This window comes from Ostrinia nubilalis, chromosome Z (assembly GCF_963855985.1).
Source record: "Ostrinia nubilalis chromosome Z, ilOstNubi1.1, whole genome shotgun sequence".
Lineage (NCBI taxonomy): Eukaryota > Metazoa > Arthropoda > Insecta > Lepidoptera > Crambidae > Ostrinia > Ostrinia nubilalis.
In genome coordinates, this window is record NC_087119.1 from 7,869,891 (window position 1) to 7,893,676 (window position 23,786).

At 37.3% G+C, this 23,786-nt stretch overlaps 2 protein-coding genes across 2 annotated transcripts in view; both read right to left on the reverse strand.

Annotated features, from left to right (window-relative positions):
* The window catches only part of LOC135086855 (angiopoietin-related protein 2), a 102,029-nt gene extending 90,114 nt beyond the window's left edge, over nt 1-11,915 (reverse strand). The window contains exon 1 of the mRNA XM_063981675.1: nt 11,848-11,915. The gene's annotated coding sequence lies outside the window, so the exon portion shown is untranslated. The remainder of the gene's footprint in view (nt 1-11,847) is intronic.
* Nucleotides 11,916-13,409: 1,494 nt separating this feature from the next.
* On the reverse strand, nt 13,410-22,122 carry LOC135087161 (peroxiredoxin-6). The gene is made up of 5 exons (XM_063981998.1): nt 21,820-22,122; nt 17,131-17,306; nt 15,866-16,067; nt 15,052-15,124; nt 13,410-13,659 (listed from the first exon to the last, which is right to left on the reverse strand). Exons 1-5 carry the CDS (start codon nt 21,903-21,905, stop codon nt 13,525-13,527), a joined length of 672 nt encoding a protein of 223 aa, XP_063838068.1. The 5' UTR covers nt 21,906-22,122; the 3' UTR covers nt 13,410-13,524.
* Between the last annotated feature and the right edge of the window lie 1,664 nt (nt 22,123-23,786).

Below are 23,786 nucleotides of genomic sequence, written 5' to 3' on the forward strand. Positions count from 1 at the left end.
CGGACAAGTGCGTTTATGTTTTATGTATGACCTGTATGACCCACTACGGCTATGAAATGCAGTGTTGCCAACTTAGTGGATTTTCCACTAAATCTGGTGGTTTTGACTTACCTACTAGCGGACAAATATGGGTTTTAGTGGCTAGTGGATTTATCTAGTGGAATTTAAGAATTAAGGCTTTTTTTTCTTAAACATTGGAACAACGATTATATGGTCCACTCGTATCGTTTTTGGAGTTTAATTTCATCGTGCAGGCAACACTGTTCGAGCTAGCGAGTAAAGAGACCTAAGAAAAATGACAATAAATAAATTATTATCGGGGATTCCCTGAGTTCCCTTTCCTAAAGTCACAATTTTCGTTCGCGCTCATTGTGTTGGTGGCTTAGATTAATAAAACCTAGATGGATAGTCTTCATACAAACGCTTCGTCAAGAGTGAGGCAAAAATCTTATGTCATTAGTGTCAATTTTGTTGGGGAGTGTAGACAGTGAAGGCGATTTTCCCGAAAGTAGGGAAATTTTTAATACGTTTTTAATTATTTTATAGTTAAGTTATTTCTTAATAAATATATCTTAAAAATATTATTTTCTTTCAAAATGACCACAAATCTGCCAGACAAAAAAATAGTGGAAAATTTAGCGATTTTTACGATGGTGCGATTTTTATTAGTGGATTTCTGGTGATTTTAGAGGTCAATTCTGGTGGGGAGCTTGATACTTCGTTGGCAACACTGATGAAATGTATAAAAGATAGCTCTAATTCAATTACAGGCTGTATTTTTGTTAAGTGCTCAAGTAAAGACCTAGAAACCGAAGAATAAGTTTTCCAACAAAAATTAGATATTGGTCCTGTAGGAAACAACCTGGCCTGGAGTAGTTAAATCAACCTTTTTTATCATCTTCCAAACAAACAACTTTTACAGATTGTTTGTTTGAAATTAATCTAAAGTGCTTTACCTATATCTTTTACTCAATTCCGAACACAATAGTAGATAGATGAACGCAAACGCACATTTTTCATTAACAGGTTGTCTTTAATGAATTTAAAGTGTGGGAACTAACGCCTTCTGAACAATTAACAGAATTAATCTAACTTTGGATAATAGCGATGCTTTTTTTCAACACACTAGTTAAAATGTAAATACCTGTAGATACATTAATACTATTTTGTCAATATAAATTAGTATTTGAGAGCATGGGAGAAAATAAAAGCCTATACGACAATGTAGAGTTTTGTTGCGACTTGAATTCAGGAACGCAGAAGATTATTAGGTACAAGGAGATAAGCGTGATGAACAATGATAGATGAAGACGTGTCTTTACATAATTTAGTACATTAGATTAATGTATTTTCGCATTGTCATCTTGTAGTAAGTAATAGCCATAGACTAGTATACCGCGTCCACTCAATTCGCTTCAACCTAAAACAGCCTATGGCGAAACCTTTCCTCGATCGCAATTTGGCGAATTATGCCCAACTAGCTTGTTTCGACAGTAGTCGTAACTTGAGTTATTATAATTGGAAATATTATGCATTAGCTATTAACGAAATTCAGTATTTCATTGATAAGCAATAAGATGCATGAAGGCGAAATTGAGAAAATGTCTTGAGCAAGCACTGAAGTGCGGACGAATTATAGTCATGCCTATCAGAACGACTTCATGGTATTGCATTAAAACTCAGTAGGTAATGCATTTTAGTAGAGTTACAAGGGTCGGGATTCCCAGATATTCCTAATTGCTACTACCTCTCATCTAAGTATTAAGTAGTTTTCAGGAGAAAAGTGGGTAGAAAACGTCAAGGTGAATTACACTCGCGAGCAAAAGTATGGAATCACCCTATTTGTTCGATCGATCGTAATTTTGCTCATAAGTGTACTTACTTTTAAGTTTAATTAAAATATACAACCTGTCTATGATTGAAACTGCTGTCTTGATATGTACTGAAAAAGTACAATATAAAAAAGAACAAAGAAGAAAATATAACCAGACTAAAGTTTTTACAATATAGTTGGAGTGTTCCAACACAGACATTATGATGTGGAACTAAAATCAGTTTAAGTTATGCAAGCAGGTACATTAGATCCGGATATAATACCGACTTGCAAGTCATTGTAACTATGATAAATGGTATTACTTGGTCACTGTAGTTTTTGTCTTTGGGGCCATATTCACATTACGTCCAGTGAAGTGTACCTACTTATATTAAAGTATTCCGATTGACACATTTACGTAGGGTACTATACTACTACTATACTATGTTATTACTCATGATAAGCACACTGTATTTTAGAATAATAAATCTACATAGGTACATACATGGATTGATTTCTGATTGTGGATTGGTCCAAGTTTTTAATCAAAGTTTTGAGTTCGGATCTAGTACAAGTAAAAAAAATGTGTTTGCTTTTAGAAATTGGTCTTAGATTCACAAATTCCGCGGACAACAATCTAGACTGGGATATTTATTCAATGTGACAGGTACTAAATATTATTATAGGCTACACGAAACCACTTGAACTTAGGTCCAAGTTTACTAGTTTATTGGAAATCCTAATAAGTTGATGTATGGGGCCTACCTAACAACTAGTGTTAAACTTACAACACTTACGTGATAATAACAAAAACATCATTATTTAGTTACAAATCACTTTTGACACCTGAACAATGGAAAACATATATTGCGCTTTATTTCAACGCAATTTGCCAAGCTATAATATTCCACACAATAATCTTCCAATTACCAACAATTTACTATAATACTAATATTACAATAAATATGAACGGGAAAGGGAAAACGGATATTAGTATGTAAAATAAATATAAACTACCTGGCAGGTCGAGGGCATTTGTTTAAAGTAGGAAGAGTACCTATTGTATTGTTTAGTATGGGAATATAATATTCATTTATCACTTATCTAACATGCATACTATAAGTTATCTTATAAAATAATAAGTGACTATTAACATCCATTAAGTACGGAATAATTATGGCTCTTCTGTAGTAGTAGTTTTTTATCTCTTCTGGGAGTTTAAGCTAATGCAAATACATAGGTATGTATACGGCATTCTTTAATACCAAACACGCACGCAAGACTGTAAAAACTGTAATATTATTATAATCAAGTATTATTATGCTCACTCTTTAATATTAATGTCTCATTATCTATAATGATTCACAATCACAGCGGTTGCATATGACTTTAAATACCTGATAGGTATTTTTTCATACGTAAACCGCGTTGTGTGACTGTAGATACCAAAGTAACAATTAATTAAAGGTAAAATAATAAATAAAATCTGGGTTAAGCTGAAAAAAATAATTAACACCTTTCCTAAATTAGTTTACCTTAAATTCTAGTTTCTACTTCAAGCTCCGAGTCCCGCTCAATAAAATTCACGAGCCTTACCTAAGTTTTACTAAGACTTACCGATTAAAGTCCTATTGAATTACAAAATATACAAAACACTGGCTTTAGTTAACTTCAGAACACAATCAATAAAATCCTTTACCTTGAAGTTAAACTTGTTAAGCTGAGTGACATAACACTAACTATAGCAACAAATTAATGTGAACGTGTCGAACACTATCCACTTGAATTAACTAGAAAACTCATAATAATAAAAATTATTCGACTTGAAACAAAGGAGTGATTTACAGAGGTCGAATTACGCAAAAACATTTTTCTCAAAGCATTTACTTCATAAGCTTGTTGTTAGTTTTCCTTGATAAGCTCTCAAAGTGCGTTATTTCCAACGCATTGTTACGAGTGTTGGGGCACTCAAAAGCCGGTTGGTGTAAGCGTCTCTGGCCCAGTTTGCGACGGATATCTAATAAAACTAATGTTAATCATCGGTGCAAGTCGACCTTGTAGTTTATGTGAGCTAGTTTGGTCCGTAACGAGTCGCATTTGCGAGAATGACACCAATGACCCATATGTGACAAAACTGGCACCGACCGGGATGGGGCCGCCGCCCACGGCTCTCGTCATTGTTTCTTGTAGTCTCTACTAGGTATTTTTAAGCACTGCAAAGTAGCTTTTTATGGGTCTTGTTTGTATCTATTAGACTTTTTGGGATCTAATATTAAGTTTAGTGAAGAACAATGTGAAGTATCTGCCGATACGCTGACGTTGATAAACAAGTAGGATTTATCATAAATCGTAACTATAAATCGTTTTTTTATAACAAAAACAAGAGCAAGGAGACATATCTTAAATAGACCGACTGACTGTTGTAATGAGTCATGATATTGAGACCTTTTGTATTTTTATCAAATAACATTTTGCGTCGTATCCTTACGAGTCGCTAGAGCTGTTTTTTGTTTATATCGATCACGAAAACAAGAACATTAACTTTTAATAATGTTGCGTGTTAGTTGTTTCTCACATCTAAATCATCATTATAGTTCATCAACTATTAATTGCTATCTAGATAACTAGAGAACTGCTTAGGCGGATTATCAAAATCAAAAATATTTATTCAGTTTAGACCACAAGTGGCACTTATGAGCGTTGTTAGCGTGATGCATTCAAACTACTCGATTTGATTACAAACTTTAACTCAGGCATACTTAACTAGGTATGTAATAATCAAAGTTTAGTAAAATAATGCGAGATTCTTTGGGGTAGAGAGTGTAGCGACATGAACGGCATAATTAGGCAGTGCCTAGCTGGAAAATTTAGTTACGGGTAGGTCTTGAAAAAAAAACAGTGGTTTGAAATTATCATTGCCTATGCGAAATTGGATCAGTCGCTTTATTTAGAAATACTTAAAGCTTTTTTGAGAACGTTCATTCTAGATCTAGAAAAAGATATGCGTTCTAATATTGGGCGGAGAAATCTATACATGTATTACCTGCTACTATATATGGGCATGTTTAGTGTTATTTATACTAGTAATTTGCTTGCTCGTTGCTCATTTTTATTTCGAACGAAATACTTAAGTTAACACATTTACCTTTAAAAGGCGCTTGGACATACGTATTCATTACAAGCCTGCTTAAATCTAAATTAGGCCTACCCATACTTTGTAGCAAGTTGAATAAATTATGTATTACGTATTCATGAGTGCACGTTGAATTTCAAATGAATATTTCAGTCTTTTTTACTTACGAAGTAGAAAAATATGTAAGCACGGTAGGTAGGTATAATGCAAATAGTTAATTAACTAACATTGTTCAATATGATTGATATAAATGTTATTGAAATCAGATATCTTTACTATAAGAAAAAAGTTTGGCAATTCAGCAGGTGGAAGAAATTTGACAAGAGATAGCCATTTTAATTAACCTTTGAACCTGAGTTCATTAACCTTTCATATCCACGCATGTTTACATCACAGATGTTCAGAGAGAGGCTGCGGCAAGTGATATAAGCGCGTATCGCGGTGCGTGCTGCGTGCGCACATGGCGCTGGGACTGGGCCTAGTGACCTCTGAGGCAATGTGACCGAGGCTTTGCATCCACTTAGTTTACTTTTACACAAAAATTCAATTTTGAAACACTACAGTGTGTCAACACCACTCTTTGTCATACATTTTACCTTAGCAGTAAACCCGTGTTAGGTCAAATCTAAAGTTAAGGCCGAGCGATTGAAGCCAAGCTAATAAAGTATAAAACCAGTCCTAAACATTCTACGGATTTAAATATTATAGGCCCAAGGTGGCAGTAAGACCTGGCTCTATCTAGGTTGTAATTTTAGACATTTATTGCCTCTACATGTGATAGCGGATGACAATTTTGTGTCAATTGAAGGTGTGAGCACGACTTCATTCAAACTCACGAGTAGACTGGACAAACCGCTTTAGCACGTCGGGACGGCGCGGACTTGCTGCGCCTTTGTATCGGCCGAGAGAACAATCGAACACATCCTTCTCGCAGTCGACGTCCTTGTTATAGATATCGAGCAGGCGACATCGAAATACGCCCAACACTTCTTCCTGTATCGGAGTGAGCCGACATTGACATTTCCAGCGCGCACAGGTCCGCCAACGTGCGGGAACGAGACAAACTATCCAAAAAGGCCGCACTTCTGTATACCATTAAGCGTTTTTAAATCAGCTGTAAAGTTCACGTGTACGCCACACATTCGCTCGGGCGCTCGTCCTTGGCCGGCGAGCTGTCCCTTCGAAAATCATGATGCGCACACTCGCTTTTATGCAATGAATATGGTCTATTCATTAGTTTCAATGATCGCCTCGAGTGTTAATGGTATTGTTATCTCGTGTAGTATTGTGAGCGTGGTGCATGATAGTGCACCATTGAGCTGGTGTGGGTCGTGGATATTAGCGCTCAATAATTAGCGCTGCTCGGGCAACAATGCCGTGCGACCTTGATCTCGTTCGGCGCAGACCGCGTCTATCCACCTGTGCTCCTCCAAAACAGGCCGCATATCAGCCGGCCTTAAGTGCACTGCACACTGGCGACACGGAAACCGGGGATTCAAAACGCAAATGTAGACCAATTATTATAGATTCGTGGTATTTCCCGATCGGTGTCCTTTTTCAGCCGCGTCACTAATGGTCCAGTCAAAACCGGGCCGTCACGAACCCTCGGTACCTACGCTTGTAGAGTCGCCAATTTAGGTGGGATTTTACTAATCCTACAAACATTAAATCCCGCCTAACATGAATTACCTATTTTCTAATTCTAATAAAAAGATTTGATGAAAAAGAAAATGAAATAGAAGATGAAAAAAGAAAGATGAATTTTCATCATCTTACTTACATATTTACAAAATCCAGTGCTATCTAGTCCAAACAAAGGTACGAAGTCAAAAATTGTGTTCCAAGCATTCCCTCTACACCGTTGTTAAATCGTTCATTGACTGGACTAAAGGTATAGCGAAGTAGTGGTATCTGTTTTAAAAATGACGGAAAATTAAACCATACTTACACGAATGAGCCTAAATCAAAACAAAACTGGTAGTTTCAAACTTAATAAATCGACTATAAAAACAATTTATGTCGCTTGATATTTGAATGCGAAGCAGTGCATTATCGACAGTATACCATTATCATCTTTTTCTGCATACTGAGTTGCAGTATACCTTCTATAAATTACTATTCACAGCACTAAAATGGCGTTAAATTCACGAAGTGACTTGCGCACGAGTGTAGAGCGCTTAAGACGTCGCGCTGTAACAAATTAGCGCCTTTAAAGTCTGAAATGATATATTGACTTCCTATTATATTGTCTAGCCATGCACTCGTTGAGACGAAGGTTTCAGCCGCGAATTAGTGTCATTGCTGGACATACACGGCCAGCACAAGTGCCCATTAAGTGTTCAGCGAACATATTTTTACATGGCAATTAAGATGTACAATTTAGATTAATATTTGTGACTGGATTGGAAGTTTCATCATCTGAGTGCCCGTGTAGGCCGCGGGACTGTCTCGTATAGATAATTATAAAGTCAGATTAGCGCGAGGTACCTATTACCGGACAGTGCTGTTGGATTGCGTTAATTTTATATAATTTTGTCGTAAGACGGAGAATACTGATATGTCAACATATAAAATACGATGTCAAAGATAAACTCGTTTTTCATGACCAGTAACACGGTATTTACTTATACTGCAATAATTTTTATTTATTACGGAATTAACATAAAGTGGCACTATAAAATTATGTGCTAAAACATACTCGTATTACAAAATCGTACCAGAAAACTGGAGTTAATGAGTCTCTACGGCAGCGTTGCTTAGCGAAGACACCAAAACATATGCGTAAATAATTGCTCGTAAATTGTTGGGGCATTAAACATTCCGTCAGTTTATGCAAACATTATTTTTTTATGCTGTGCAATAAATATACCGAAAATGACGTTATAAAAACTGCAATAATATTAGCTACCGATATGAGTTTCCCCTTCCCTACATAAAACATATACCTACAGTCCTACATTATAATATACAATTAAACAAGTTGACTTTTATTCGAGTTTTATAATACGGGCCCAAATCAAATTACAAGCAATCCCAAAAAACTGCATCAACCGCAAAAAATCAATAACTAGAATTTAATAGATCTACATTGACACGAAATGGACGGCTGACTGTAGACATGTAATATTGTAATATAGATATAGTACTGGAACGGTGTAGGAAGTGAATGTGACCGTGGCGGCTGGCGGCACTGATCGAGTTATTTTGTAGGTACTTTGGAAGTACAAATTACATGAATTAGAGGAGAATGCAATCAGTCGCACGACATCCGAGGAACGCTTTGTGGAGCGAAAGGAAAGTAGCAGACACGCGAACTCCCGCGTTACACTACTCACCCATATTTCTTGATGTAGCCACAATGATCACTTTCTTGCAATACTGATTTACTCGTATTATATGCACAGCTGATTATAATGTGCACACAGTACCTAAAGAAAATACTTCGGCACATTTTTAAAATCAAATATTTACCGAACGTTTCTTTGTATACAAGGTAATAGGTGGAACGAGGTACCTACCTACTTAGGATGTTAATGGAAAAAAAATAGTTTGATGACTTGCAATGTTCTTACTTAGGTAAATTAATTTTGCTCTTGTTTTCTCTCATCTCAAATTGGTTTCGCTAATCAAGGGTAAGTCAGCGATATTTTGTGTCCTCACTTTAGAACTTAACTCTGATTGCAGTCAATAAGTAGGATGCCTTAAAGCACAGCATAAAAGCTAGGTATTATTAACTTTTCAATTTTCATAATTCCTAAATCTTATGGTGGCAGTACAGAAAACCTACACTACAGCCTACTACGCCACGTTTATACGAGTAAGCCTGCCGAATTGCGTATGGCTATGGCTTTTGATAACTCTACATTTTCTTCCCTCTCCACTACGGCTTTTTTTACACCAAACAGGTTTATAAATATTTAAATAGCCATTAAAGGCAATAAACAAACAGCCATTTAAGTATTTATATCGGTCAATCATTAGTTGAACGTTACATAAAATGAAATAAAGATTTGCCCCAGATTGTGCCCATTATATTTATTAGAAGGTTAATATTGTTGATTGCCTTTAACCGTCGTGTATTGTTCTGGCTAAACATTCTTTTGTTTTAGCCCTGATTTTTGAATAAAATTCTCTAATCAAGATACCTACTTGAATGTGTTCAGTGTATTATTGGCTATTGATCGTATCGAAAATTCGAGTTCAAATGCTGTCAACTGCATCTCAACGGCTAAGCTTACGCTCAGCCAAACACGCAACAAGGTCGTTCTGCAACTAAAGTAGTTATCGGTTACTGTGTCTGTAATACTGTGTAATTATTATTTTAACATAATGATAAGTGACGGAATTCTCGGGCTGCGGGCCGCACAACCGGATGCCCCGAGGTCTCTGGTATTCGATTTGTGGACACCGGACACCTATCTAACTACTTCTGCAATCATAATAGCTTTTAATAAGTGCAAGATTACCAAATCGGGGCGATCGGGTTTATCTTCGCGGAGTTTGTGTACCGCAGTTTGGCTAATGTGGTTCAATAAAAGCGCGTTCTAACTTGGATATAATTTGTTGTGGTGTAAGTGATATTTTGTATGGTTGCCCCCAATTTTCATTATTGCCGATTACCCTGTGTATGTTACTTAGGTACCTACAACTTGGTTTTAATGTAGAGATGTTTAGTTTAGATGTCGGTAATATTCCTACTCGTAAACTATAACGCGTAAATAAACGCGATAGTTTATGAAAATGGATGGACGGATGGAAAGCTTAACCTACGCTGAAAAAGTTGCGGACAAAAAGCGTAATATTTTAGTTCTTTGGTCTTCAACGGATTTCATTAACAGAATCTTAATTCATCAGTTAAAATTGTGCTGGTTAAATTGACAGTCCATCTAAAATTTAGATCAATTTTATTCCTCTCACTCCTTATATTGCTTGGACGTATATTGCTTGGTAACCAATAATAGTAAAAACTTTTAGAAACCAATTTTTAGTAGCGCAATTCGATTTTTCTTATTTCTATTGTCATTAAAATTAAAAGAAAATCTGTTATAATTTTCGTTTCTAATGAAAAATGACTGAAAGCAAAGAACATCGCATATCGTATGCGCTCAATAAATTCTGAAGAATTCAACGATATTTTATGACTCTTAAATAAGTTTTGACGTTAATTGAAGTAAAATTTTGTTATAACAAATAGATAGACTCAACAAATATTAAGAAATTAATGTTATAGTACCTAAGTTAACTACAGCTTTAGCCAACAACATATATTTTTAAGAATTGACTTCAAACGTAATAAGTTGTAAGTATTATAAAAGACACAATTATGAAACAAAAAAAACAACGAATAGGTTTCAGAGTTTATGATAATGTTTTTGATACGAATATGTACCTACTGCAGTAATAATAGAGTTTAACACTTTTATATGGATAAGAAGCGCTTAGATATTGATTTCATAATTATATTATCTTTTCATTTATAAATATATTAAATTATGAGTCTTGTTATTAATGAAGCAATTAACAGTTCGTGCATTTAATTATGTATTTGGACTCTCCTAGGTATAATTACATAAGTAAAAATAAGCAATTATATTAGTAAATAAATTGAAAAGTAATTTGCCACCCCAGACATTTCTTTTCGTAACAGTAAAAAAGAAAACTGCAATTCTGCATAAGTAGATACCTACTTAACTATTGTTTTATTTAACGTTTGTCAAGTGTGAAATTATTATGAAAAATAATAAATTAAATATAATTTCATAACAACAATTCTTTACACTTTGGAGCAAATAATAATTTACACCGAAATTGGACTCTTGGTAAATTAACATTTATAGTAGGCAACATTAGGTAAATACAGGATGAATCTAACTGAAATCGGCAAAATGATAGAGATTGTAAATCAAATACCAAAATGACTTGAGAATTAAGCCGAGTTTAAGGCTAATAAGTAATAGGCTAGTAATAAAATAACTAGTAAAACAGTCCCGATTATTTATCATGAGTAGGTACCTATCTATTAAGGATTAAGTAATTGAAAGTGCTTTTTTCATTTTTCTAATAACAGCAACGAATCCACCTTACTGAAATTCATTTTTTGCTATTAAAATGATTAACTTGCCTTTTATATTCGGAAAGAAACATGCAATTTATGACTGTTCGTGATTCGCCAATAACAATATATGCAATTAATCACAAATGATTTAGATTTCTTTTAAAAATGTAACGACATCGCTTCGTTGGCCGTGACATGCTGTTTTCATCCAAACAATTCTTCAATTTCATTAAAAACACTTAAATCAATTCTATTTCATCTACTTACAATGCGTGGTTTTTCGTCACGAGCATGTAATTCGTATTTACACTTTTACATGCATAATACGATAGCAAAAACTAGTGAATTGTAAATCGTGATCTAATAATCAAGTTTATTGCCATAATTGGGTAAACAACATACATATTTCAGAACTGGGGCATGGTATCAATGGGCCATACTTTTGCAATGAAACTCAACGTCGTGTAGTAGTCGTACTTGACAAGTTCGCGTACAAAAGCTCCGCCGTGCTTTCAACACTCGGCGGTAAACTCTAGAACGAGCGACGGACAATATTTGGTGCAGTTGTACGACCGCTCAAAAACTATTTAACTCTACCTGGCCCGAGACACGCCGTTTGATGCAAACATTGGAATATGACACAAACAATCTATTGCAACACAAGCGAGCTACCTGTATCAGAGTTTATATTGCATCTCGTAAGCGAATGTCAAATTATAAGTCTTGGTCAGTTCATTCGAATTCTCAATGACACTATCAGTAGGTACTAGGTAATATTAGAACGTGTTGTACTTAATTTTAGTCATAAATGAGGCTGTTAGGAGTTATGCAAGCTGTGGTACTGACCTGTTTCTGACGGAGGAACGGGATGAGAGGGTGAGATTCCTCTGGGGCAGGCGGGGCGAGGGCGCGGGCGAGGGCGCCGGCGGCGGCGCGGGCGGCGAGGTCCGGGGCAGGCGCCCGCCCGCGGCCGCCGCGCCTGCAGCCAGCAGCACCACCATCCACAGTCTTGACATCACGATACCGTGCGCACGAGACGCGCGAATCACGAACGTAGTCACACCAGCGGCACACAGCGTGCTATGAGCGGCGCTACGTTCACTTTGTTGTGCGGCGCGCGCCCCACTCTGATGAAAGCGGGCTTTCACTGGGCCCGCTGCGCCCGCGCCGGCCGGCCCGCGGGCCCGCTCGAAATATCATTCGCAGCCTCCGCGAATTAGGACATGCCTATCTGGCTGTAGGCCCTTGCAATCTTATAGGTGCTATTCCGGAGCACCTAACAATGCGCAAGCTCTATAAATAGGGTGACCAATTCCAATTATTGAGCGGTCCAAATCCTAATCAATATTATTTTATTTATTTTAATTTAATTAATCAACATTTGATACAAAAAGTTTGTCTCAATCAGGATAAAATACGCGTTACCAAAGTACTTGAATATAAATATAAATAACCAATACTTAATCGTTACAACGCGCGATGTAAATATAATTTTCAAAACTCAATAACTTTAATTAAATCAAGTACCTACTTTTTTCGATAAGAAAATTAATATTTTATTATATTTTAGGTAACGCACTAGAGACGGGCACTTCCACTGCGCAACTTGGAAAAGAGCATCCTCTTTTTAACTCTCTCCTCGCCAGAGCTTTTATCGTAGTGCTGTAGGAAGATGCTTGTGATATCGAGGACGAAGGCACGGCTATTACCGTGACGAAGGTCCGTTCCAACATCAGGAACTCGGTATCACTTAGCGTTTGTCGGCTGTAGCCCATGCTACAGTATGTGCTTGAAGAGGCACACGGTCGCAAGATTATTTAGGTCTTGTAAGCTTCTCCTGACGTCGCTTCTGGTGGTATGGCTACGGATGATTAGTTTATTGCTTCATAATCCTTTCCCAGTTCCGTTACCTTCTTTCGCCTTGGAAGTCATCGGTGGGGGCTGACGGTTACGGTTGCTCCACCCACCCCCTTTCTTCACGCAGCTTGAGTAGGCCGCATTGGGCACTGTATGTAACCGAGTTGAGGTTGAACCTTGGGTCTCCAGGGCAAAGAATATATTTACTCTGACGAGCTCCAGGGTGGCCTTGGTGTTGGGGTACGTACCACCTACCAGTCAAATTGTGCAACGCTAACCTAAACCACGTGATCTTGGGGTCTCGAATAACCAGTGACCCTACCGGTAAGGTAAATACGTCAACTCTCTTAAGTTTCTAAAAAGTATCTACGAATAAACTCTGTTCGTTATGGTGTGTCGATTGTGTCATTTGTGTCACGTATCGTTGTAACGAAGAGCTCCTAATACCAAAGTGAAGGCAATCATTAATAATTACGCTGACTGTCCACTTTAAACCACATAGGAATCACCTAAAACTAAATGAGGGATTGAACGAAATCAAAAAAAAATAATATTTTAATAACCTTTTATTACGAGAATAACAATGAAATAAAATAGCACTCTTCTGTCAACATTTTAAAGTTCAACAATAATATTCGAGGGAGGTTCATTCAGAGGTTTTTATGACTAAAGTTTCGGACAAGAGGTCTTCCTGAGGTAGTTCTTGCCAGAAGGCAGAGGCACCACGGTCACTCCTTGCGGGAAAACCTTCTTCACTTGGTCCTCGGGTAGCGTTGGCAGGACCATGCAGTCGTCACCCATCTGATGAAGAGAGTTAGATTAGTCTACTTTTGTATTGCAGTCGAACATTAATTAGTATAGGTCGCGCAACAACAGTTGAGGCGAACACAAACTCACAGATTTAGAGCTTTAATACTATGGGAATTACAGCTTTAAGATTACTATACGACTACAAGCTACAATAGACGTCAGCGCGACAAGTGTAATGCAGATAGAAATCTTTGCTAGTTTGATAGCCTCAACTCTTGCCACGCAACTTGATTCGGACTGGACTGACACTGAGTAAGGATATAGGAGCTTTCACCAGCTCGGCTCAACTAAGAAACAACCAAATTCTTACTACTAAGCTTCAATCGAAAGGAGGACGTTGCACTGGCCAGTTTTCAATAAAACCACATGGGTAAACGGACTAAAGTCGCTGAGATAGCCCGACGGATTAGCAAGCTGAAATGGCAATGGGCAGGGCACATAGTACGCAGAACTGACGGCCGATGGGGCAGCAAGGTTCTGGAGTGGAGCCCGCGTACTGGAAAACGCAGCGTGTGACGTCCACCAACAAGGCGGACTGACGACATCATAAAGGTAACAGGAAGGCGCTGGACGCAAGCCGCTACCAATAAATCAACATGGAAATCATTGGGGGAGGCCTATGTTCAGCAGTAGACGTCCTATGGCTGAAATGATGATGATGATGAACCACATAGACCTCATGTCCATTATAAATAAAAATGTTGGATTAAAAAGGTAGGTACAATTTATTAGTCTTTATTCACATTCGCTGTAAAAACTCATATCCGTACCGATGAAGAAAATCTTGTTATCGTTACCAACGGTAGGTACTGTATAGGCGGCTTCAACTATAAACAAACATGTTCAGTTGTTGATACATCACTACGTTTTTGGTCGAGATAAAGCTGTGCGCATACGCGTAATAAGAGGATTGACAAAACTATGGGGCAGTGGTTCCCAACATGAGGTCCACGCAAGTATCCCTGTCTTCTTAAGTGTGTTCGATAGACAACACTGTACAAAAAACAAAGTACAATTAATTATTTAATATCGTTATCCGAGGGTTATGGTAAAGTGGATCTATGCTCTATGGGTGCATTTTTATCAAAGGATGGGAGCCACTGATCTAACGTATATTGACATGGCATTTGTATGGCCACGCGACGGTATATACCTGAGTTTAAGCTTAGGCATATACCATAGGCATAGGCTCAAGCATTTATTTGACTAATTAATGCTAGTAACAGACGTTAATAATACCTTTCAACGTGATACTGATGCTAAGGATCACGAGAACAATCATGGAGAGTATAGGCTGACATGTCACAAGAACTATTAACTAATGAAATAGTCGACTTATTTGTAAGTTTACACAATATTATGTAAAATACACAAGATATTCACCTTCCAATCGACAGGGGTCGCCACCTTAGCTCGGTCGGTTAGCTGCAATGAGTCCAGGATTCGCAGTATTTCACTGGAAAGAAAAGGTACTTGATTAATTACAGAAAGACTAGCGAGTTACGGTTTCTACCGCTGTATCAATGATACGGGGCCCCCGGGCTACAAGGGCCCCCAGAGCTAGATGAACCATTAGGCAAAGTAAGAAACTGTCTAGGGGTCCTAGGCTTCTTTTACAATCTTACCAGGGCCAATAGAGGGGGCCTCCGTCTGCTCAAAAATAGATTCGCGTTGTGACCGGCGCGTCTTTGTTTAGCGTCTTTGTCCACCATACCCAGCTGAATGGCGATTATGCATTGGGTACAAATCTGAAAATCATTGGGGAAGGCCCGTTTTCAGCAGTGGGCGTCTTGTGATGATGACTTACTCAAAGTTCCGTCCCGTGGTGGCTGGATACAGCAGCGACAGCCTAAACTTCTTGTTGGGGTCCACCACGAACACAGCGCGCGCTGTGAGCGGCATCCCGGCGGTATCCAGCTCATCTTTGTCCACCATGCCCAGCTACATGGCTATCTTGCATTGTGTACGGGATCTTCCGCGTTTATAATATAAGTAGCACTCTTAATCAAATGACGGCCAATGGAAAACCAATGTTCTGGGGTGAAGGTCACGTACAGGCGACCGCAGCGTTGGGCGTCCACCCACTAGGAAGACAGACGACCTAATAAAGGTAGGAAGGCGCTGGAAGCAAGCTGCCACCTAAACCGGCCAATCTGGAAATCATCTGGCTGAAATGATGATGACGGTGATGACTTACTCAAAGTTCCGTCCCGTGGTGGCTGGATACAGCAGCGACAGCCTAAACTTCTTATTGGGGTCTACCACGAACACAGCGCGCGCTGTGAGCGGCATCCCGGCGGCATCCAGCTCATCTTTGTCCACCATGCCCAGCTGCATGGCTATCTTGCGGTCCTCATCTTCAATGATGGGGTACGGGAACTTCTCATCTTCATTGTAACCTTGAGACAATTTCAAATATTTTAAAATGTGTCATCGCCATGGCCTTGTTTGGGATAAGGTAATATCTTTATTCATTTATCGACAACAGACCGTAAGAGCGTTTGTTAATCTAGACACGAAAAATGAGGGTTTCCCTACGTCACTGGCGAGTAAGGTCCTATCACTTGCTTGTGGCTAAGACAGTGGCGCCAACTGGTGAGCGCAATCAAGGAAAAGCTCATTTATCGTCTCAGGATTTGAACCTGACCTGCCAGTCTCAAATGGCAAATGCAAATGTATGGGGTTCTATCGTTTAAAATCGATAAAATTCCAATAAAAGAGAACTTACATGCAATTCACGCTTTTCTTAAAACTTTTGGCTATCTATGACATTGACATGGATAGAACCTAAGGATAGAACGTAAAACACGTGCCTTGATACTCTAATCATTTTCGCGATAAACTCTCGTGAAGATACAGTATCGTAAAGATAATATTGTTTTGCATGGAAACGCAATCTCCAATCTTACTTTTGAAAAAGTTGATCCAATTAACCCGTTTTCGTGGTTTATCATTATCTGTCGCCCATGATCAAACAGTATACAAATAAGCTACTTGATGAAGAGGAAACTGTAAATTAGCTCACAAACTCGTAATTTCGGCCCAATAGGCTCCAGAAGGCAACGCGCGAGGTATTAATGGGTAATCCTTTTTTTTTTCATTATGTTACCTAGAAGTAACGACCACAGAAGGGCGAGGTTTTTAATGGGTAATACTTTTTTGCCAGTGAGTATTTTACCTGGAAGTAACTACCACAGAAGGAAAAAGACAAATTAAAGGTAAATAATGAAATAAATAAAGGCAATAATAGCCATAGCGTGGGGCGTGGGCAGGCTTCCCACTAGGTGGACCGACGATCTGGTAAAGGTCGCAGGTGGCGCCTGGATGCGAGCGGCGCAGGACCGGTCTTTGTGGAAATCCTTGAAGGCCTTCCAAAAAGGCCTTCCGCCCTTGTCCAGCAGTGGACGTCTTTTGGCTGAAACGAACGAACGAATAATAGCCAAACACTCTTTTGTTTCATACCTGCATAAGTCTTGATATCTTTGCACCATTCTACATGAGAAGCAACCGAATCACAGGATAATCCGATCACTTTCACATTGCGTTTGGCGAACTCCGGCAGCAGGTTGAGTACTCGTGCCAGTTCAGTCGTGCAGACAGGAGTAAAGTCAGATGGATGAGAAAATAAAATGCCCCATCTGGAAACAAAGTAAAACTTCAAATAAAATTTTTTGATGAGTTACATTTGTTGTGCATTTTGAAAACATTTATGTCCTTGTATGATTTTAAGCTCATTCTGTTCTCCAAACTGTGTGTAATGTGAAGAGTTGAAGAGTCCATGATAGATTCATTGTGCATTGCTTAATACATAAATTGCCTGCACTAGTGTGGCACTAGACAGAGCATGTTGCATTTTAATAAGCAAGCACTCAGTAAATAGCTATGAACAAGATATGAAAAGAAACAATACAATAAAAGTATAGTCAAAGTCAAAAATTAAGATTGTATTCAGTACTTATAGTCTTTTTCACGTAAGATGATCCGTATGACACTTCAAGGTTATCCATATTACGCATACTACATATGCAGAATATTTTTGAAAAAATATTTGTATTTAATTAGCAATATTTAATAAAAAAAATAACTACCTTGTCTTGAAATATATAGTAAAATCTGAGTCTATTGATTATATTTTAATTAAATACGATGTAAAAATATCATTTATTTCATGTACGCAATGTGTGAAACGGAATAGATTTAGTGCTGGGGTATTTCTTGTATAATAAAATCGATTATTTCCGCGGTTCATTAATCGATTGCAGTGAATACTTAGTTATTAAAAACATCACAAAAATCAACTATATTTTTCGATTATTGACTTTAATAAACGCATTAAAAATAAATTAATGGTTTTTAATTTAAAGAAACAGAACCAGTACTTTTTAGGCGAGTGGATTGGGGTGATGAGTAAGACGTTCGATGTGCAGTTTCTTGTATCGCTCTATTTCTGCGGCCACGGTTTCAATGTTCAAGTACTCGTGTATTTCATCATTCCTCGTGAACCACGGGGCATTCGCAATATTCCTCAATATGTTGTTCTGCACCCTTTGCAGGCACGCGATATTACTCTTGCTGGCAACTCCCCACAACTGGATACCATATGTCCATATTGGCTTCAGGATGGAATTGTATATCAGAAGTTTATTGTCCAGGGAGAGAACCGAATTCCTGCCCATCATCCAATATAGATTCCTGAATTTGTGGTTAATTTGGTCTCTTTTCATTTTTATGTGGTCCTTCCAAGTCAGCCGTCTATCCAAATGAAAGCCGAGGTATTTTACACAGTTGGTCTGAGGCAGAACATTCCTTCCCAGGCAGACGGGGGGACAGTCTCCTCTCCTCAAAGTGAAAGTTATGTGGTTGGATTTCTGCGCACTGGCTTGTATACGCCATTTATGAAGCCAATCTGACGTAGCATTCAGCAGTCTCTGAAGCTTTTCACTTGCTGATATAGGGTCTTTGTCTGCAGCCAAGAAAGCAATATCGTCAGCATATGTAGCAACCGTGACATCATCTGAGGTCGGCAGGTCTGATGTATAAATATTATATAAGACCGGTCCAAGCACCGACCCTTGGGGAACACCGGCGTTAATGGGATACAGGGAAGATCTGGCCTCTCCTAGCTTGACCTGGAATAGTCTGTCAGAGAGATAAGATTCCAGGATGTGAAACACTGAGTGTGGTAATCTTTCCTTGATCTTGCAAAGCAATCCCTTGTGCCAGACTCGATCAAAAGCCTGTTGTACATCTAGAAACGCAGCGGAGCAATATTTTTTACTTTCGAAGCTTTGCCTTGCAGAATTGTATACACGATGAACCTGTTCGATGGTCGAATGTGCCTTTCGGAAGCCAAACTGGTGCCCAGGGACAATATCAAACTCACTTAGAAAAATACTGAGTCTTTTCAGAAATATCCTCTCCCATAGCTTTGCTATGGATTACTGGAGAATGACAACGTGGTTAAAAGGCTAAAAAGAAACCACGTAATTTAAGAAGACAGCTTAGGCATAGGCCAGCTGCTCTTTAACAATAAAATGACACTCAACATATCTGATTATAGTCTGGCGACTGATTGCAGAAATCATTATCAAAAAAAAAAAAAAAAAAAAAAAAAAAAAAAAAAAAAAAAAAAAAAAGTACTTTTTAGGAATCGTTTTTTTGAACATGAACCATGAAATTTGAATATTATCAATAAAAAATTGTTACAATAATATTTGTAATTGTAAAAATATGTTTTTTGTTAAATAACACCCATACAAAATATTTCTCTAAAAGTAGGTTTTACTAACTCTTCGAAAAAAATCGATAGATAAATCGCTATGGTTTAGTTATGTGACATCTCTAAATCTTTCAAACTCGAAACGTCATACGGATCATCTTAGGTGAAAAAGACTATAGGTCCTTTCATACATCTATTGACATTAGAGCCAACTTACTTGAGCGTGGACCATGTAGGTAATACAAATTCAAATTCAAATTATTTATTTGCAGAATGTGCAGAACAAATTCAAATGCTTACTTGAGCGTGGACCATGTAACACAAATTCAAATTCTTAATTAGTATGTAGGCCATTTACAGCACACTTAACATGTCGCAATATAGTTTTGCCCTACCAGCACTTTGAAACGACAAAAAGTATGTAAAAGTTTGAAAGTATGTAAACAATATGAAAAATCCATTCATCCAGTCCACCACCCACCCAGACAATGTTTGTGGTGGCAGTGTGTACTTTGTAAAATAAATGGTAGGTAACTTCGGAGAAACTTATACAAAGTAGAATTTTGTAATGACACCTTAAGGGAAAGTACTCATAATACTGGTAGATAGAAAATTTTACTCAAAAAAAAACATTTCTTTATTTTTGAAAAGAAAGAGAACTGAATTCAAAGATTTCTGAAAAGGACAATGGGCAAAATGGTACCCGGCTCCAATAGATATGAGTCTAGTATCGTTTGAAAGGTCTTACCAAGATGAACAACTTTTACTATGACCACCAGCCTCAGATCTGGTTGTGTACGAAGATATACATACTTTTTTGCAGAATGGTACCCGGCTCCAATAGTAATGTTTGTAGTGTCATTTGAAAGGTCTTACCAAGACAAACAACATTTACTATGGCCACCAGCCTCAGATCTGGTTGCGTTCGAAGATAAAGATACTTTTTGTGTAACCTAAGTATCATACAGTATGAAGGGGGACGCGCTCGGGGCAGGCAGGGCACCGACGAGATGGTCGGACGCGGTGAGGAAGACGGTGGGCGGGACCGAGGAAGAAAAAGAAGAAGTCTCATACGTGTCCATCGTATGGTACTTAGGTTAAATGCGAGTCAGGAAGGGTTTACTGTTCCAGCATCCTTCCTTAACTCTATAATTATTGATGGGGATGATTGTGAAATAAATATTTTTATTTAAAGAAGTACTACCCCCCCCCCCTTATTAATAAAAAGATACACATAGGAAGAACCTTGGATTAAAATGACATTTCCATACCAAATGACAATTTAAGCCAGAGTTCAACTAGGGTGTAACTTTTATTAATAAAGGGGTTAAAGTTTTATTACTTCCTAGGGGTTTTATTATGGGTTGCTAAAGCGAATAAACCCACAAGACCCAACAAGTCCACCCACAAGATGGACCGACGACCTCATAAAGGTAGCGGGAAGGCGTTGGATGCAGGCCGCCACCAACCGGCCATTGTGGAAATCATTGGGGGAGGCCTATGTTCAACTGGACGTCCTATGGCTAAAATGATCACGATGATGATGATGAAAGCGAATAAAGGGCTAATAGCTTGGGTAGTTCATCGTAGGTATAATCCTTTCCTTTTCAAGGCTTCTTTTAGTTATATTAATTGATTGTAGTCATAATACATACTCGTACACATGGATGATTGTGTTATACTTTCATTATAATACTTAGTGGAATTATTGCTTTCAAAACGTGAATTAGATCTGGCCCCATAGCAGACATTTTTCTACATCTAAAGGCCTTTTAAAATATATATTGGTTATGGCTATTGGAGCGGGTACCACTTTCCATACATTTGTGCCCATCATCCTTTGCTTGCCACATCTGGGAATCGAATGAAATGTATTAAAAATTACGCCCTATACTTTTATTGCTTCCATCATTAGGGTTAATTAAAGATTAAATCTCTTTCAAAAACTTGAAAATCAAATGAAAGGAAAACCATGAAATCATTATTTTAATTATTTACAAAAAATGGTATGGCATGGAGGTGAATGTTCAGAATATTTTGGATATCTTTGAATGCAGTTCTCTTTCTTTTCAAAAAAATTTGTTTTGTATGAGTAAAATTTTCTATGTACAGTACCTACTAAGAAAAGAATACTTTTTATTCAGGTGGAATTACAAATTTCCACCCTGTATACTTTCCTAATTTATTGAAAATAATTTATATTGCAAAAATACAATAGAGACTTACAGCTACCACAAATGTGGAAACATTATGAATGAGAGTAGGGTATCGTGTAGGGTAGGGTGTTGGTGATTTGTGATTGTCTTCGTCTAAAGATTAACAAAATAAATTTACTTTTACATGAAATTTTGTGGAGATGCAACAAGTAAATTGTATACAACAAATCCCTTGCAGTGCAGAAGGTGAAAACAATTTCAAAACTAAATACTCACGAGTCTCCAAGCCAGTTGTGGAAGTTTATCACTCCTTCTGTAGTATTTGCAGAGAAATTGGGGAAAACATCACCAAGTAAAAGCATTTTAGGTTAACTAACCACCACGAAAACTGTGGGTATTCAATGGATTAAACGTAATTCGTAGCTTTAAAACAGACTAAAGTTTGGAAGAGGAACTGAAAATCTGACCACTGAGTTGTCGGAAAGGAAACAATGAAAGACTCCTTCTTTTGTTTTGCTTTTCCACAAAGACGAAGCAGAAGTTTACATTGCAACGCCGGATACTAGTGATGTCTACTCCATAGATATGAATAAATAAATGAAGACACGAGAGTCACGATACTCACGATAGAATGCTTGTCAATCCTTTATCGAAATTCTTGTTTAATAATGAATTTATAATAATAATTCCTTCCTATACCTATAAAATTAGCGCATTTCAATATCTTACTAATAATAAATGCGAAAGTTTGTATGGATGTCTGGATGTCAACATGTTACGCACAAACTACTGAACGGATTGTGATGAAACTTTACAGTATTATTTTTATAGCCCCCCCCCCCCCCCCTCCCTATTAAATATCATACAGACATCATTCTTTTTTATTTGAAATTTAATTTCAAGGGCTTACTTTTACTTTTTGTTCCAATATACCTAAACAAAAAATTTAAATTTCATAAAATTTTAATTTGTGTTTGATTACAAAATCGCAAAAATGTTAACTTAGTATGGAGTATTTTTTTCTGTCAAATTCAATCAATTTGAGTCAATTAATATTACTGTACTACCACCGATTACCGAATAATTTATCTATTATAAGGTACCCCAATTTATTATGCAATTTTAAATGTGGGAATATTATTTTAAATTTAAAATTGAAATAATTTAAAATTGAAATAATAAAACGTCATCAAAATTGACGTGTACGGCGATGTGACATTGCAATTTCACCACTATTAGGGTATTTCGCCGAAACAGTAAATTTTCTGTGTCCAGGCAGGCGAACACATGTTTTTAAACTACAAATAATACCGCAGAAAAACTTAATCAAAAGTCGTTTTTCTAATTTCCTTGTTATGTCCATTACTCTTGTTTGCCAAAATGAAGGCACATTATAACAAATTGAAGTGTAATTAATTCATTCTTGTAGCACTCTCTTTATATTTAAGAAACGTTTGGCTATCGGAAAATAAAAACTTTAAATGTCAAATACTTAAAGGAAGGAAATAAAGTGAAGTTAAGCTCTTGTCCGAGTCAAAAGTATAATTTCCCTGGGTCTTCTTTTCGACCATTGTAGTAACGAAACGAAAGAACTTAGAATGTAATGCACTGCACCGTTACACTCTGCTATTTCGTCCCAAGAAGCCATCGAGGCAGGACAGTACTTCGTTGATCAGTTTCGCGACAAATCGCATAAGTAGGTCCCTCCTTGGGATTTTGTTTACTAAAAAGTCAATTTTTTTGGACGGTTTTTTGCAGCTAAACAATGGATTAATTTTATTGTTTATTTACACAAATGTAGTGTCTGTAGGGGTAAACCCATGATTTAAATAGTAAATGCATAGGGTAAATAGGTTTTTGTCTGTGGTGTCTTTTAGGCATAAATCTAATTTCTTTGGCCCTAATTTCCATGTTTTCCGTGGCATAAAATGGCCTAGGAAGTTATAAAAGACCATTTTTAATTCGGCGTAAAGTCAAATTTTTAGTATTTCTTTATTGGAATAAGTTTAAAATTTACATTTTAAGAAATGGGTATCAGAATAGATAGAACAACTTGTTTTTAACTCTTAACTCAATCTACTGAATTTATCTTCCTTAGTTGTGTAAAAAGGTCGTAATGATACAATATTCATTGGTGTATATTTGCTTGCGAAGGTACACAAAAATGGGTCGAACAAAAAAAAAGCAAACCACAGAAGAAAACTTAGAAAAAAAAATATTTATAATAATTTCCTTGGCTACCA

Coding starts and splice junctions, on each gene's coding strand:
- LOC135087161 (XM_063981998.1), bottom strand. CDS start 21,905: ATGCTTTTACTTGGTGATGTTTTCCCCAATTTCTCTGCAAATACTACA. Junction 16,068..17,130: donor AGATATCAAGACTTATGCAG/GTATGAAACAAA, acceptor AATTGTCTCAAG/GTTACAATGAAGATGAGAAG. Junction 15,125..15,865: donor ACCACGGGACGGAACTTTGA/GTAAGTCATCAC, acceptor TTTTCTTTCCAG/TGAAATACTGCGAATCCTGG.